General features: G+C 42.6%; 1 protein-coding gene across 1 annotated transcript in view; it reads right to left on the bottom strand.

Moving 5' to 3' along the window:
• The window catches only part of DNER (delta/notch like EGF repeat containing), a 298,589-nt gene that overhangs the window by 89,462 nt on the left and 196,584 nt on the right, over positions 1 to 12,543 (bottom strand). The window contains exon 7 of the mRNA XM_081262396.1: positions 2,148 to 2,261. Coding sequence (XP_081118522.1) covers positions 2,148 to 2,261 — 114 coding nt within the window. The remainder of the gene's footprint in view (positions 1 to 2,147; positions 2,262 to 12,543) is intronic.

The following is a 12,543-nucleotide window of genomic DNA, read 5'->3' on the forward strand; positions in this document are numbered from 1 at the left end:
GTGAACACTCATTTCTCCAAACATTAAAGAGTGCGGGGGTGGGGGTCAGGGGGCTGGGTCATGGCTCAGTGGCAGAGCGCTTGCCTCACACGTGTGAGCCACTGGGTTCGATCCTCAGCACCACATAAAAATAAAGAAATCACATGAAGGTGTTGCATCCATCTATAACTAATAGTAAAAAATAAAGAGCACAAGAAGTTGTTGGTCACAGGAGCAGCTTCTGGGGACCCAAGCACTTGCAAGGCCGTGGCCTCTTATAAACACTCCAATCCGGTCATGTTATGGTTTAGGGTAGGTGTCCCCCAAAAGCTCAATGTGAGACAGTGCAGGAAAGTTTAGAGGTGAAAGGAGTGGGTTATGAGAGGTCTGACCTAGTCCGTGGATTCATCTCCTGCCTGGTATCTGTAGGCAGGTGGGGTGTGGCTGGAGGAGGTGGGTCACTGGGGGCCTTGAGGTTTACATATTGTCCCTGAGGGGCACTCTCTCCTCGCCACGTCCCCAGCTGCTTTCCTCCACCACCCACTTCTGCCATGATGAAGGAATGGAGCTGGCTGTCTATGGACTCAGACCTCTGAAACCATGAACCCCAAAAGAAACTTCCCCTCTAACATTGTTCTTGTCAGGTCTTTCAGCCACAGCAGCAATAAAACTGACTCACTCACACCGTCCACACCACTGCCCATCTCCACCCCCAGCCAGGGCGGTTTAGGGTAGAGCCGAGTGCAGAGATACTGCCCCACACATTCAGGCTCCAGGCCTCATCTGGGCAGAGGGTGTGACTCTACTTTATGTAGTTGTCAATGTCAATTCTGTGGATCAGGAGCTTACACAGTGGTTTTAAGGGAAAAAACAACTCTAATGCCATATGATTCTTACAACCCTGAAGGTTTAAAGAAATCCCTTCCATAGCATCCCCCCAAGCAGAAATGTGCAAGATCATTCCCTGAACACCAGGCCAGTACCTGCCTGTGATTATCTGTCCATTTCTTCAGGAGAAACAAACAGTAAAACTGTTTTTAAAAATAAAAAGCCCCTAAAGATGTGGCTTTCCAGGTGACTTGAATTTTCTAAGACATTATAAAGTTGACATAAAAACTAAAGTAGGTGAACTTTATGTTGAATTCTTTACGTGAACAGGTATCAAAAAACAAATCATTTCTGGGCATGGTGATGCACACTTATCATTCCAGGGATTCTGGAAGCTGAGGCAGGAGGATCACAAGTTTGAGGCCAGACTTAGCAATTCAGTGAGGTCCAAAGCAATTTAGCAAGCCATTGTCTCAGAATAAAAAATAAAAAGGGCTGGGGATGTGATTCAGTGGTTGTTATGGTTTGGACGTGAGATGTCCCCCCAAAGCTCATGTGTGAGACAATGCAAGAAGATTCAGAAGAGAAATGACTGGGTTGTAGGAGTCTTAACCTAATCAGTGATTTAAACCCTGATGGGATTAACTGAGTGGTGGCTGAAGGCAGGTGGGGTGTGGCTGAAGGAAGTGGTTAATTGGGTGTGTGGCTATGGGTATATATTTTGTACCTGGCAAGTAGAGTCTCTCTTTCTGCCTCCTGGTCACCATGATGGGATCTGCTTTCCTCCCCGACTCTCTCCCGCCATGATGTTCAGCCTCACCTTGAGCCCCGAGGAATGGAGCCGGCCTTGTATGGACTAAGACCTCTGAGACCATCACCCTCAAATAAACTGTTCCCCCCTCTATAATGTGCTGGTAGGATAGATCCTTTAGTCACAGCAGCAGAAAAGCTGACTAAAACAGTGTTCAAGTACCTCTGGGTTCAATCCGCCCCCCCCCCTCCAAAATGAAGTAAGCTTACAAAATAGGAATCTTAACAAGTGAAATCAGAAAGAGACTCTATTTCACCCTATTTCGTTATAGAAATTCATTTCCATGCCTAAATAGAAGTCACTGAAATTCCTACATTATGTCTAATATTCAAACATAATCTTTCAAGTTATTGTAGCATAGTTTTTTTTTTTAAAAAAAGAGTCATCTATTTTTACTTCACAATTAAAACAAAATAGAATGTGCATTTGTGCACAGATTTCAGAAATTCAGAGTAGAAAGCTGATCAAGCTAATTTATGATTTAAAGTGGAAAAGGCCAAGCATCACTAGGATAATGAAGGAGTTTTACCTTCTGGACACTGGCAGGTGAATCCATTGAGACTAGACACACACGTGGCTCCATTTCTGCACGGATCTAAGATGCAATAATCAATCTGGGTCTGGCAGAGCTCTCCAGTATAACCTGTACAAAACGAGAGGTGCATTTTAGGAAATGCGCTATTCCAGAACCCCCAGGAGTCCACCCCCTGAATGGGTGGACTTAACTGGTACCCACCCAAGGAGGCAGAAGCCTTGGGGCTAGTCTCCACTCATAGATATCTGTCATTTAGTTTTATAACCAGAAATGATCATAGCACTTTAGAATCCATTAAAAAAAAAATCAGTTGCTTTGTAAAACTGTTTTCCTGCAAAAGAAGACTTTTCTCCAGGGTCTGTTTTATCTTGTCCCAGCCTCCAGAAGCTCAGATTGAATGCCAGCATCCCTGTCGACAGCTTCCTTCTGACTTGAGAATTTACAGTGCGCTGCTTGAAGTGAGTTAGCTGATGGCCACTTCCCCTAGGTCACAGCAATACCTCTGCAAATGGCATTAGGAAAATGTCTGGGTATTAAAATTTTGAATTCATAATATTTTAGAGCTAGAGGAACCCATCTGTTTTAATTCTGTGTCTTATCCCCTCATTTTAAAGATAAACAGATTGAGGCACTTATAATGCTAAGCACATTAATATATTATTCTTAATACTTATTTGAGTCATAAATCCGATTCTAAATTCCCTGTGAAGCCAGCCTCTCATGGTGATTTTGTTGGATAGTAACATAATCACATGCATGTGAACAGGAAATAAGGATGTAAATCTACTACCTCACCTGGGGCCAAAAAGCTTTAAATAAATTCCATATTTTTTATTAATTGTGAAAACAAAGCCCTCCAGAGAGACAAGTTTAAAAAAAAAAACTAGCATACTAATATACTTCTCATCTTAAAGTGGTCAATGGTTTGAAAGAAAAATTGGAAACTACAGGACATGAAATCAAAAGAGGGGGAAAAAAGGTGCTCTTAATTATGTTATTTAAGTGACAGGAGCATTGATACTATGGAGATGGTTTCTATCATAGATTTTTATGCAAGATATTTTCTAAATGATTATAATAATACTGCAACATTTTATATATTCCTACCATGGTTTTATCAACATAGAAAACTTTGTCTTTCTGAATTAATAGCTTTGAAAGGCTGTCATTACCACTTGCATAAGAGATTTGCAAAGATAAATAAATGATATTAGATGAAAGATCATTTGCCTGAGCTTCAATTACCTGCCACACTAGTATAAATTACAGATTGTGGATTCATTTGCAATTCTGCTCCTCCTCTCATGGTGGAAAAAATTCTAGAAGATTCTAGCTAATTCATGGGTACGAGAAGATGGGTAAGATAGGCCTGTGAGTTAAAAATTCCCTCTTTTAAAAATCCAGAACAGAATATTTTAATATGATAATACTATGCTAAGAATATATTTTCAAATGACATCTGTAAATTCAAAGTATAGGACAGTGAGTTGTTTTTAAGAGGAATGCTAGGAATAATTTTGGCTAAAAATAATGGCTAATATTTATCATGGAGCACTTATTTTTCACCTATATATTGACTCTTCCTCACAGCAACCCCCTAAGGTCACTCCCATTTCACAAATAAGGAAACTGAGGATTAGGGAGGTCAAGTAATTCACATAAAGTCATCCAGGAGTCACAGGCTTGTGTCCAGTCCCTTAAACACAACATCATACCTAAGGCACTAAGCATTGCTAATGTCAACAAACATGGATTCATTTTTATTTATTAATTTTTTTCAGGACTGGGTATTGAACCCAGGATACCCTACCACTGAGCTACATCCCCAGCACTTTTTATTGTTTTTATTCTGAGACAGGGTCTCACTAAGTTACCCAGGCTGCCCTCGAACTTGTGATCCTGCTGCCTCAGCCTCCAGAATAACAGAGATCACAGGTGAGTGCCATCATGCTTAGTAAACATGGATCTAGTATGAAGGAAAAATCAAAGAAAATAATGGAAAGAAACAAATCTTCATACAGAGATAGATAAAAAGTAAAATCATAAATGCTCCATTTATGACTTAAATATTCTTGCATAACTTACAGCCTATGTGTCATAAGCTTGGTCTGGACATGGCAAGAATGATTTTTTTAATCCCTGCCTTCAAATATTCTATAATATGGCTAGAAAAGTATGTTTATGAAATCTATAACTGATTACGAGTGGTAAGTTCTTAGAGACAGTATGGATGGTGTTGTGAGTCCTGTCATGCAAAGACCTGGGACCACAGAATCAGATGCAAACGTGAACGACAGCCAGGAGGCAATTAGGTATCATCTAAAAGGACTGTATGTCCCTACCAGACGGAAAGAGTAGAATAACATAGGCTCTGTGGACTTCAAGGTTCCTTAAAGAAAATTGTGGCAACCACTTTCTTTGAATTTGTATTCGGGAATTTCCAGCATAAACATAAACTGGAATGTGAACTTCACAAACCAATCACCAAGCTTCAATAATTATTGAAATATTAACATTGCTATGTTTGATTTCATCTGGTCTCCTCTTATGTTCATATTTTCCCCACGGGAGCATTTTAAAACAAATTTCATTTCATCTGTAAATATTTTAATGTATAAAAAGAGATTGTTCCAAAGATTATTTTTAATGTCCTTGTTAATTAGCATTTGGTCTCATTTACAAATTCCAATTGGACACTTTCAACTGTATTGATTGTTATCAAAATTTTCCTTTTTAAGAACCACATTTGACTTATAATATACAAATATTCCTATGCACATAATTAGTTCTTATAGATCCAATAACTTCAACCTATAAGATAAATCTTAAGTGCTGTTCAATGCTCCAGTACCATATGCAAGATTTGTAAGGTTTCAACCTAAGAGGCTAATTCACATTTTTTAATGTGCTGGGGGTTTGACGTTGTCAGAATGGTTTGGGGGTCACACCAGCATTTAGTGAGTGAAGAGGTGGAAGTTTTTCACTCCTTGAGATGGCCTTAGGCAATAGAGTTGTCACACTCAAAATGCCAAAAGTGCCCCTCCAATAAGGAGCTCAGTCTGACATGAACACAATAATTACTACTTTTCTTTTCCCCTTAGTTTTCAGGTCTTTAAAGTTTCATTTGTTTGTTTGCTGTCTGGTTTTAGTTTTGTTTTTGTTTTCTGCAGAATTTGTGTGTGTGTGTGTGTGTGTGTGTGTGTGTGTGTGTGTGTGTGTGAGTGTGAGAGAGAGAGAGAGAGAGAGAGAGAGAGACAAGGTCTCACTAAGTTGTGGAGGCTGATCTCCAATTTGCAATCCTCCTGCCCCAGCCTCCTGATTACAGGCTTGTGTACTATGTGCCCAACTGTGTTAAAGATTTGGAAAGAATGAGAACCATAGAACTGTGGTGGGAAAGACTATGTGGAGTCACCAGACCACACTGGCCTGTCTACAAGTTAGCTATTACTGCAGATGAAAAGCAATAGTGGAGGAATGTGGGTGTAATGGGCAGGGGGACAGGGAGGCAGGCTGGGGTGATGGGGTTGGAGGATCACAGGGGATCTTCTTCTGTAGGTGAATCTTAGAGCAGTAGTTCGGGCCCTGCTGCTTGTCCCTACCTGGCTTGTCAAGAGAATCCAGGCCTTGTTGTCGGCCTGGGTTGAGCTACTAGCTGGAGGCTCCAAATTTATTTATTATCCTCACCAGCTGAGGAGGCCATCTCTGGGAGGAGAAAGGACCAGGAGCCTTGAGTATCCTGAGCCTGGATCAAGGGGCTCTCAAATGTCAGCGAGTCCTTTCCTGAGCCCTCGGAGAGCAGTGACTGGCCCCAAGTTGTCGGATCATGTACACACCACGCTCTGGACTGGTACCTAACACTTCCCACATCACCCTTTCTGCATCTTTTTTTTTTTTTTTTAATTCAGGCTCATAACATAGGAGTCAACACAAAATGGGTGACTGTAGGAATTCAAGTTAGAATCGTTAAAGCTTCGCCTAGGTTCTTCCTTCGATCTGGTTGAAAGTTGGTCTCTTCTCTGGGGAGTAAAGTAACCATGCCAACCGTAACTATTCCCTTACTCTACTAAAGTAACAGAGGACCTTGGAGATGTGGAGGCAAGACTGCAAGTGCCAACCTCCACAGGCAGGAAAGGTGACGTGTGCAGCCGTTTCTGAGGGTCACGGAGGATGTGCTCTAGCACATATGCAAGTGGGCATTTCCCCCTCAAGGGTCCATGCCATAAATTTCCAAGTGGACAGTTGTCCAGGTATGGAGAGAAGCTCATGCAAAGGCACAGACTTGTGCAGAAAAGATGTGACTGTCTGTTACACTTTCCTGAAAATGCACAACACTGACAATTCCTTCACTGTGGTTTTCAAATGAAAAACTCTGTACCTAAGACAGAGGTGAGAATCAGTAATTGCCCAAGTTCCCTCTCTTCCAGCTAGTGATGTGGCTCCTCCTGGCAGCCAGACTGTAAGCACGAATGGACCATCTTCCAAATAACTGTCACCACCCGATCACACCTTCTATATGATCCAGTTCCCGACATCACCGCCTCTTGCTAGGGCTCCAGCATGCTTTCCCAGCTCTTCGCTGCACACCAGCTGTCTTACAACCCATTCTCCATGACAGGTAGCCAGAGGGAGATTCTTAAGATATTTGTATCCTATCACTCCTATGTCTAAACCCATCCAGTGGTTGCCCAAAGGGTTTGGAATAAAGCCCAAACACTGTGCCTGGTGTCTAAAGGCCCAACATGATGTGGCCTCTGCCTCTCTCATCTTCATTCACTGTCCCCTGTGACCACTGTGCTGCGGCCACCTTGGAGGACTAGGAGAGGTACAGTTGCGCTTCATCAGCAGGATCAGGAAGTACAGACAGCAGAGATCAGAAGTGAATCAGGAGTAGAGGTCCCCCCAGAAAAGTAACCTCTAAATTAGAGAAGGAGATGGGAAAATGTCTCAAGGAGGGAAGAAGTCAGCTTCAACTTCAGCAGGGGTCACAAAGAAGATCAGAATATCCGAGCAGTGGTGCTCCTGAACCTAGAGGCTGTGGGGTGTGCAATCAGGTTCATTTGGAGAGTTACCCGCTTGGAGGTCCCTGTCGTTGGAGGCAATGAAAGGGAGGTGTGGGTTGCGTGAGTTCTTCTCACAGACAGGAGAAGTGCCTTAGGTGCCCAGGTCTCAAGACGCAGTGAAAAATGCCTCTTCCAAAAACAGCCTCGGTCTTCTGGATACTGGCTCCATTTCATTTGGGTCAAGAACTACAAATAGCTTAGAATAATAAAGCTGAACTTTTAATGGTATGAGTCTTTTAAACCCAGAAGAGAGAGAACCAAATATGGAGATGGCCTAGGTCCAACCAGGGTATTGCCACTTTGTGTTTGGATTAGGCTGATCTGTACACACTGGGAGGCCAAGAATAGGAACTGGCTGAGGAAACATGGACTCTGCCAGACAGGGCTCCAGATTAAAACGTACACTAGAGAATTGATTTTTGATGGATGAGTTAGAGTTGAACTAAGGTCAGGTTAGTTCACACTGAGATGTTGAGCAGAGCTTGATAATCACTGTTGTTTTTGAAGTTTAATTCCCACAAGGGGAGCAAAGACAATGGATAATTCCTGTGCACAAAGGCCATTTTAGAACGTCAGAGACCTCAGTCCCCGCTATCACTTGGCATGGCTCGTCCCTCTGACTCTGCATCCTTTCGGGTTGCTCTGCCCATTAATTGCATCTAAGCTCAGAAGTCGCCTGCTCAGACCTCAGCCTGGGCTCTCCTCTGCTCTTGGACTTGGCTGTATCTGGCTGACGACACAGGCCTATGCTCACCGGCCTCCCTAGTAGGCACCCAGGGAGAAGGTTGTCCGCCCAGGGCTTGGGCTCTACCACGTTGTCCCGTCATCGCCTGAAACGATTTTCTTACCAGTTCCCCTTCAATAACTCACTTGTACTTACACATGCTTCCCCCTCCTAGAATATCCTCAACTCCCTGAGAATCAGGACTTTGTCTTGTTAACTGGACCCTTAAAACATTTCCTGCACCAATATTTGTCAAAGGAATGTATCCATTTACTTCAAGTTTTGCCCTGAAATCGCTGTATCTTTCATTGTAGATTTGCCTCTCTCTAAGCATTACGATCTGGAACAGCAATGGATGAAATATGCTAGCCATTCTTTTTCCTAATGCACATTAAAATAAATACAGAGCTATTAATTTTTTTAAAAACAATGGTTACCTCAAAAAGGTGCTATCAGAAAGCACCTTGTGTGCTCCAAGGGCCTGCACCACCCCCCCAATTTGGGAAACTGCAAAGAGCCACTGCACTGCTCAAAGGCCCCACCCTCCTCAGCCAGCCTGAGAGAACGCAGCAGAGCCTCTTCTGAGTGTCGGTCTGGCCTCTCCCATGAGCCCAGCACCTCCAACAGGGCACTAGTACATCAGCTGGGCTAAGACAGAGTTCTTCACCTTTTCTTCCTCAACAGCCCCACCCACCGTTGATTCCTCAAGCATGGCCTCTCAGCCGCTGATTCTCCCCCGGGGTCATCTGGCAACACCTGTCGTCCATTATCACGCCCTTCGGGGTGCTGCAGGCACCCCCAGGAAGCTGCCAAACCATGTCCAATACATGACAGTCCCCACAACCAAGAAGCGTCCAGTCCAAAAATGCCCCTAAGGCCAAACCTTGGTTTAATCGTTGCCACGATAGTCCTTTACACTAAAAACCTTTGTTTTTGTCTGGATGCCTCCTGCTTTCCTTAAACAGAAACTCTTCCTTTGCAAAGAAAGACACAACGTGATGGAAGAATTTTAAAAATCAGAATTCTTGGGCTGGAGATGTGGCTCAAGCGGTATTGTGCTTGCCTGGCATGCGCGGGGCGCTGGGTTCGATCCTCAGCACCACAAAAAAATAAAATAAAGATGTTGTGTCCAGCGAAAACTAAAAAATAAATATTAAAAAAAAATTCTCTTTCTCCTTTTCTCTTTAAAAAAAAGAATCAGAATTCTTAGGAATACTTATGACCTCTAACAAATTAAAGGACATGTTAAATTATGTTATTTGACTAAAAACTTTAAGTTACCCATGAAACTGTAATCATGATATTCTACAAATATCTACAAAGATTCAAAAAGAAATAAATAATAGGTTCAAAAATAGAGAAGTATTGAAAATACTGATCAGGATCACAGAGGGCTTATTGTTTCTTTGGAGAACAAATGTAAGAAAAGTCTTAACTCAGGGTCGTGCATCACGTTATAGGAAATAAGGCCAGAGTAGGAGGGGTTCTCTCTTATGTGGAAGCTAGAGAGGAAAAGGGGGGAAAGTGGGGCAGGACCTCATGAATATAAAAGGAAGACCAGTCGAAAAAAAGGATGGGTCAGGAAGGCCAGGGGAGATATTCGGGAGTGGACCTGACCAAATTATGTTACATGCATGTACAAATACATCACAGTGAGTCCTGCCATTATGTATAAGTATAGTGCACCAATAAAAATGTCAAATGATATTTAAAAATATTAGCTGGTGACTGAAGCCTAGAAGAGAGGCGATTCATTAAAGAGAAGCTAGGCGGAACCGGCCATGACGCCTGCAGGAATCTGCCTCAAACTGTAGGGCCACTTAGTGTTAGCAGATTACACTCTATCTAATATGGACTGGGAGTGCTTGACTTTAGATTTAGCTATAAAATACGATTTAAAGTTTCTAAGGATATGGAAAGAGAAGAAGAGCTGAGTTTCCCTGTGAGAATGGCTGGGAGGAAACTGTATCCAAACAGTACTGCTCTGATTTCCAGCAACATAACAGAACCTCCACCCTCGCCCCACCTACCCACATATCATTACCCACACTGCCTGCACTCTTGCAAAGAAAGAACACCTTCTGGAGGTCAAGGGCAAATACATGAGGTATAAGAGAAGTTAGTTAAATGAGACAGACTATTTAAAAAAGGGGGGCAATTGACCAATTGTGGGTTTAAAAAAAAATCTTCCCTGAACAGTCATTTTTGGGCATGATATTTGTTTCATGATTGCTTCCCTGAAAAAGACTCCTCTGTGTTGCTCCATGAGGGAGAATCTAATTGTTTCTTTGGAGAGCTGTCCTGAAAGCTTCCTAGGTGGGAATTGTAGCAACAGCTATTTTTAACTCTCCTGGTCTTTTTATAGCCTGGTCTGTGCAGTGAAGGGAAGCTGCTGAATTGGGGCTGAAAGTCTGATGCTACCAAAAGAACTCACTATGGGCTCTGACCCCCAGGGAATCAGAGCAGCCCGAGGGGCCTCTGCACTGCAGCTGAGATGGAGTACCTAATATTAGCACACTGAAGCAAGAAATAAATAGCAGGAATCTGCGACCATCATGATATTCCATCTCTGTGGCATTCAATTTCAAAGGCAGAAGGCAAAAATTATTTAACAGGGAAAAAAAAAAAAGTAATATCTTCCGGAAAGAGAAAAACCAACACATCTGGACAGATGCAAACTGATTTGAAAACTAAAGGCAAAGAAGGAACGATGTATGTGGCCCATCTGTGAAAGGCAGCCAACAAGATATAATTAAAGTGGGGATGTATAATAACAATGAAAGCATAAGAGAAAGCAGACATTCATCAGAATTAGAAAAATTAGTCTCAAGGTTAGGGAAAACATAGCCATGTCTAGTAGGTAACAGACAAGAGGCACAGTGGCAAGGACAGTGGTGGGGGGAGTCAAAGTTCCCGGAGGGTGATGCACCACCAGCTGAGTGAGCTCATGCAGGATGGACTTGACCTTCATCTCTGTCATGGGTGAAAGGAAGCTAAAGATAGCTAGTTCCCAGGACACTCATCAAGAGGGAAGGAGATAGGCTCTAAGCAGCAGGTGCCATTTCTATCAAGTGTGTCCTGAATCCACAATAGCTCGCAGTGTGCCTGGCGTGTTCTAGGTGGCTCGATATTTTTTAATGAATGTAGAACTTATGGATTTTAAAACTACAAAGCTATATGCCAGTAGCACTTGATCCCTGTTTTTAACAGGCAATTTAGAGTAGTGGTTCTCAAAGTGTGGTCATTCAGACCTGCAGCAACAGCACTACCTGGAAACTCATTTCAAATGCATCATCCCTCAACTTCTGAAGCCCAGCACAGTGAGGCTTACAAAGGCTCCCAGGCAATTCTGAAGTAAAGTACATGCTGACCTGGGAACAAGCAGCAAGCAGTCTTTTAATATCAACTATTAAAATCATTCATCTAGAATTACACATACAATTCAGATTATGGAGGGAAAAAAAACAGAAGCTAATGGGTGAAAGTCAACCATTGAATCACATCCAAAAATCTTCAGCAATTCCATGGTTGAAACGTTTTCTTCTTCTCTTGGGGAGTGGGAACCTGTAGGCTCAATTATTGCACCAATCACTGCCTTCTTTTTAGACTCACTTCCCTATTCTTTAAGGGAGGTGTTGATTTTCAATGTCCCAACCTCTAGCACAGAGCCGGGAACATCCTGGGTACTCTTTATACAGTGAACTAATGATGCACTGCAATTTTTAAAATAACTGCTTTTATTCCATTGAAATGGAATGAAATTAAAAAATTCCAATGGTAATGCAGGACAGGTTTATGAATGCCCCTGTACCTTTTAATCTAGAGATTACATAAGAAAAAAAAAAGTCTCCTGTGTGTCCTGATGACCATCCCTCAGAGACTGAAATCAAAAGGAAAATAAATAAAAAATGTATGCCATGGGACTATTTGAGGAATTGGCTTAAAAGCATACATCAGTATATACAATAAATCTAACTATAGAAGAGGTATTCATTCAGTCTTTCAGAAGGAAATTTGCAAGTGAAAATTCACATTTGGGGGACCTAAGGGAAGTCAGTTTCTGACCTCAGTGAGCTCTCAGTCTGGATGAGAAGACAAGACATGTTCCCAGGAAACAGTTAAATATGGAGGAGCAAATGCAAAGGAATGCCATGGACAGAGTAAGACACTTGGATGACAGTGATGAGGCTGGGCTGACTGAAGGGCTGGGGAATAAGGCTGGGCTGAGGCCCAGCCATGCTAGAACCCAACCCACATGCAGAAGAGTTGGGTCTCTCCAAAAAAGCGTTGTTGAGGCTTTCTGCAAAGCTTGGACATATGAAGATGGATCATGGGCTAATCACTCCCTGGGTTGTAGGCTAATCACTTCCTGGGTTGTAGGCTAAACACTTCCTGGATTGTAGGCTAAACACTTCCTGGATTGTAGGCTATACACTTCCTGTTCCCAACACTTCATTTTGGGGAAAAGCCCAGGGTTCTCTTCTCTTCTTTCTATCAGCAGGTGCTCTGGGCTAGACAACCTGAGGAAGGTACACAGGAGCTATCAAATGCAGGTGGAGGATGGAGGTGTGGGCAAAACCCTGGGAAACAGAATGAAGAGAGCAGA

Source organism: Spermophilus citellus, assembly GCF_964194105.1.
Source record: "Spermophilus citellus genome assembly, chromosome: 11".
Classification (NCBI taxonomy): domain Eukaryota; kingdom Metazoa; phylum Chordata; class Mammalia; order Rodentia; family Sciuridae; genus Spermophilus; species Spermophilus citellus.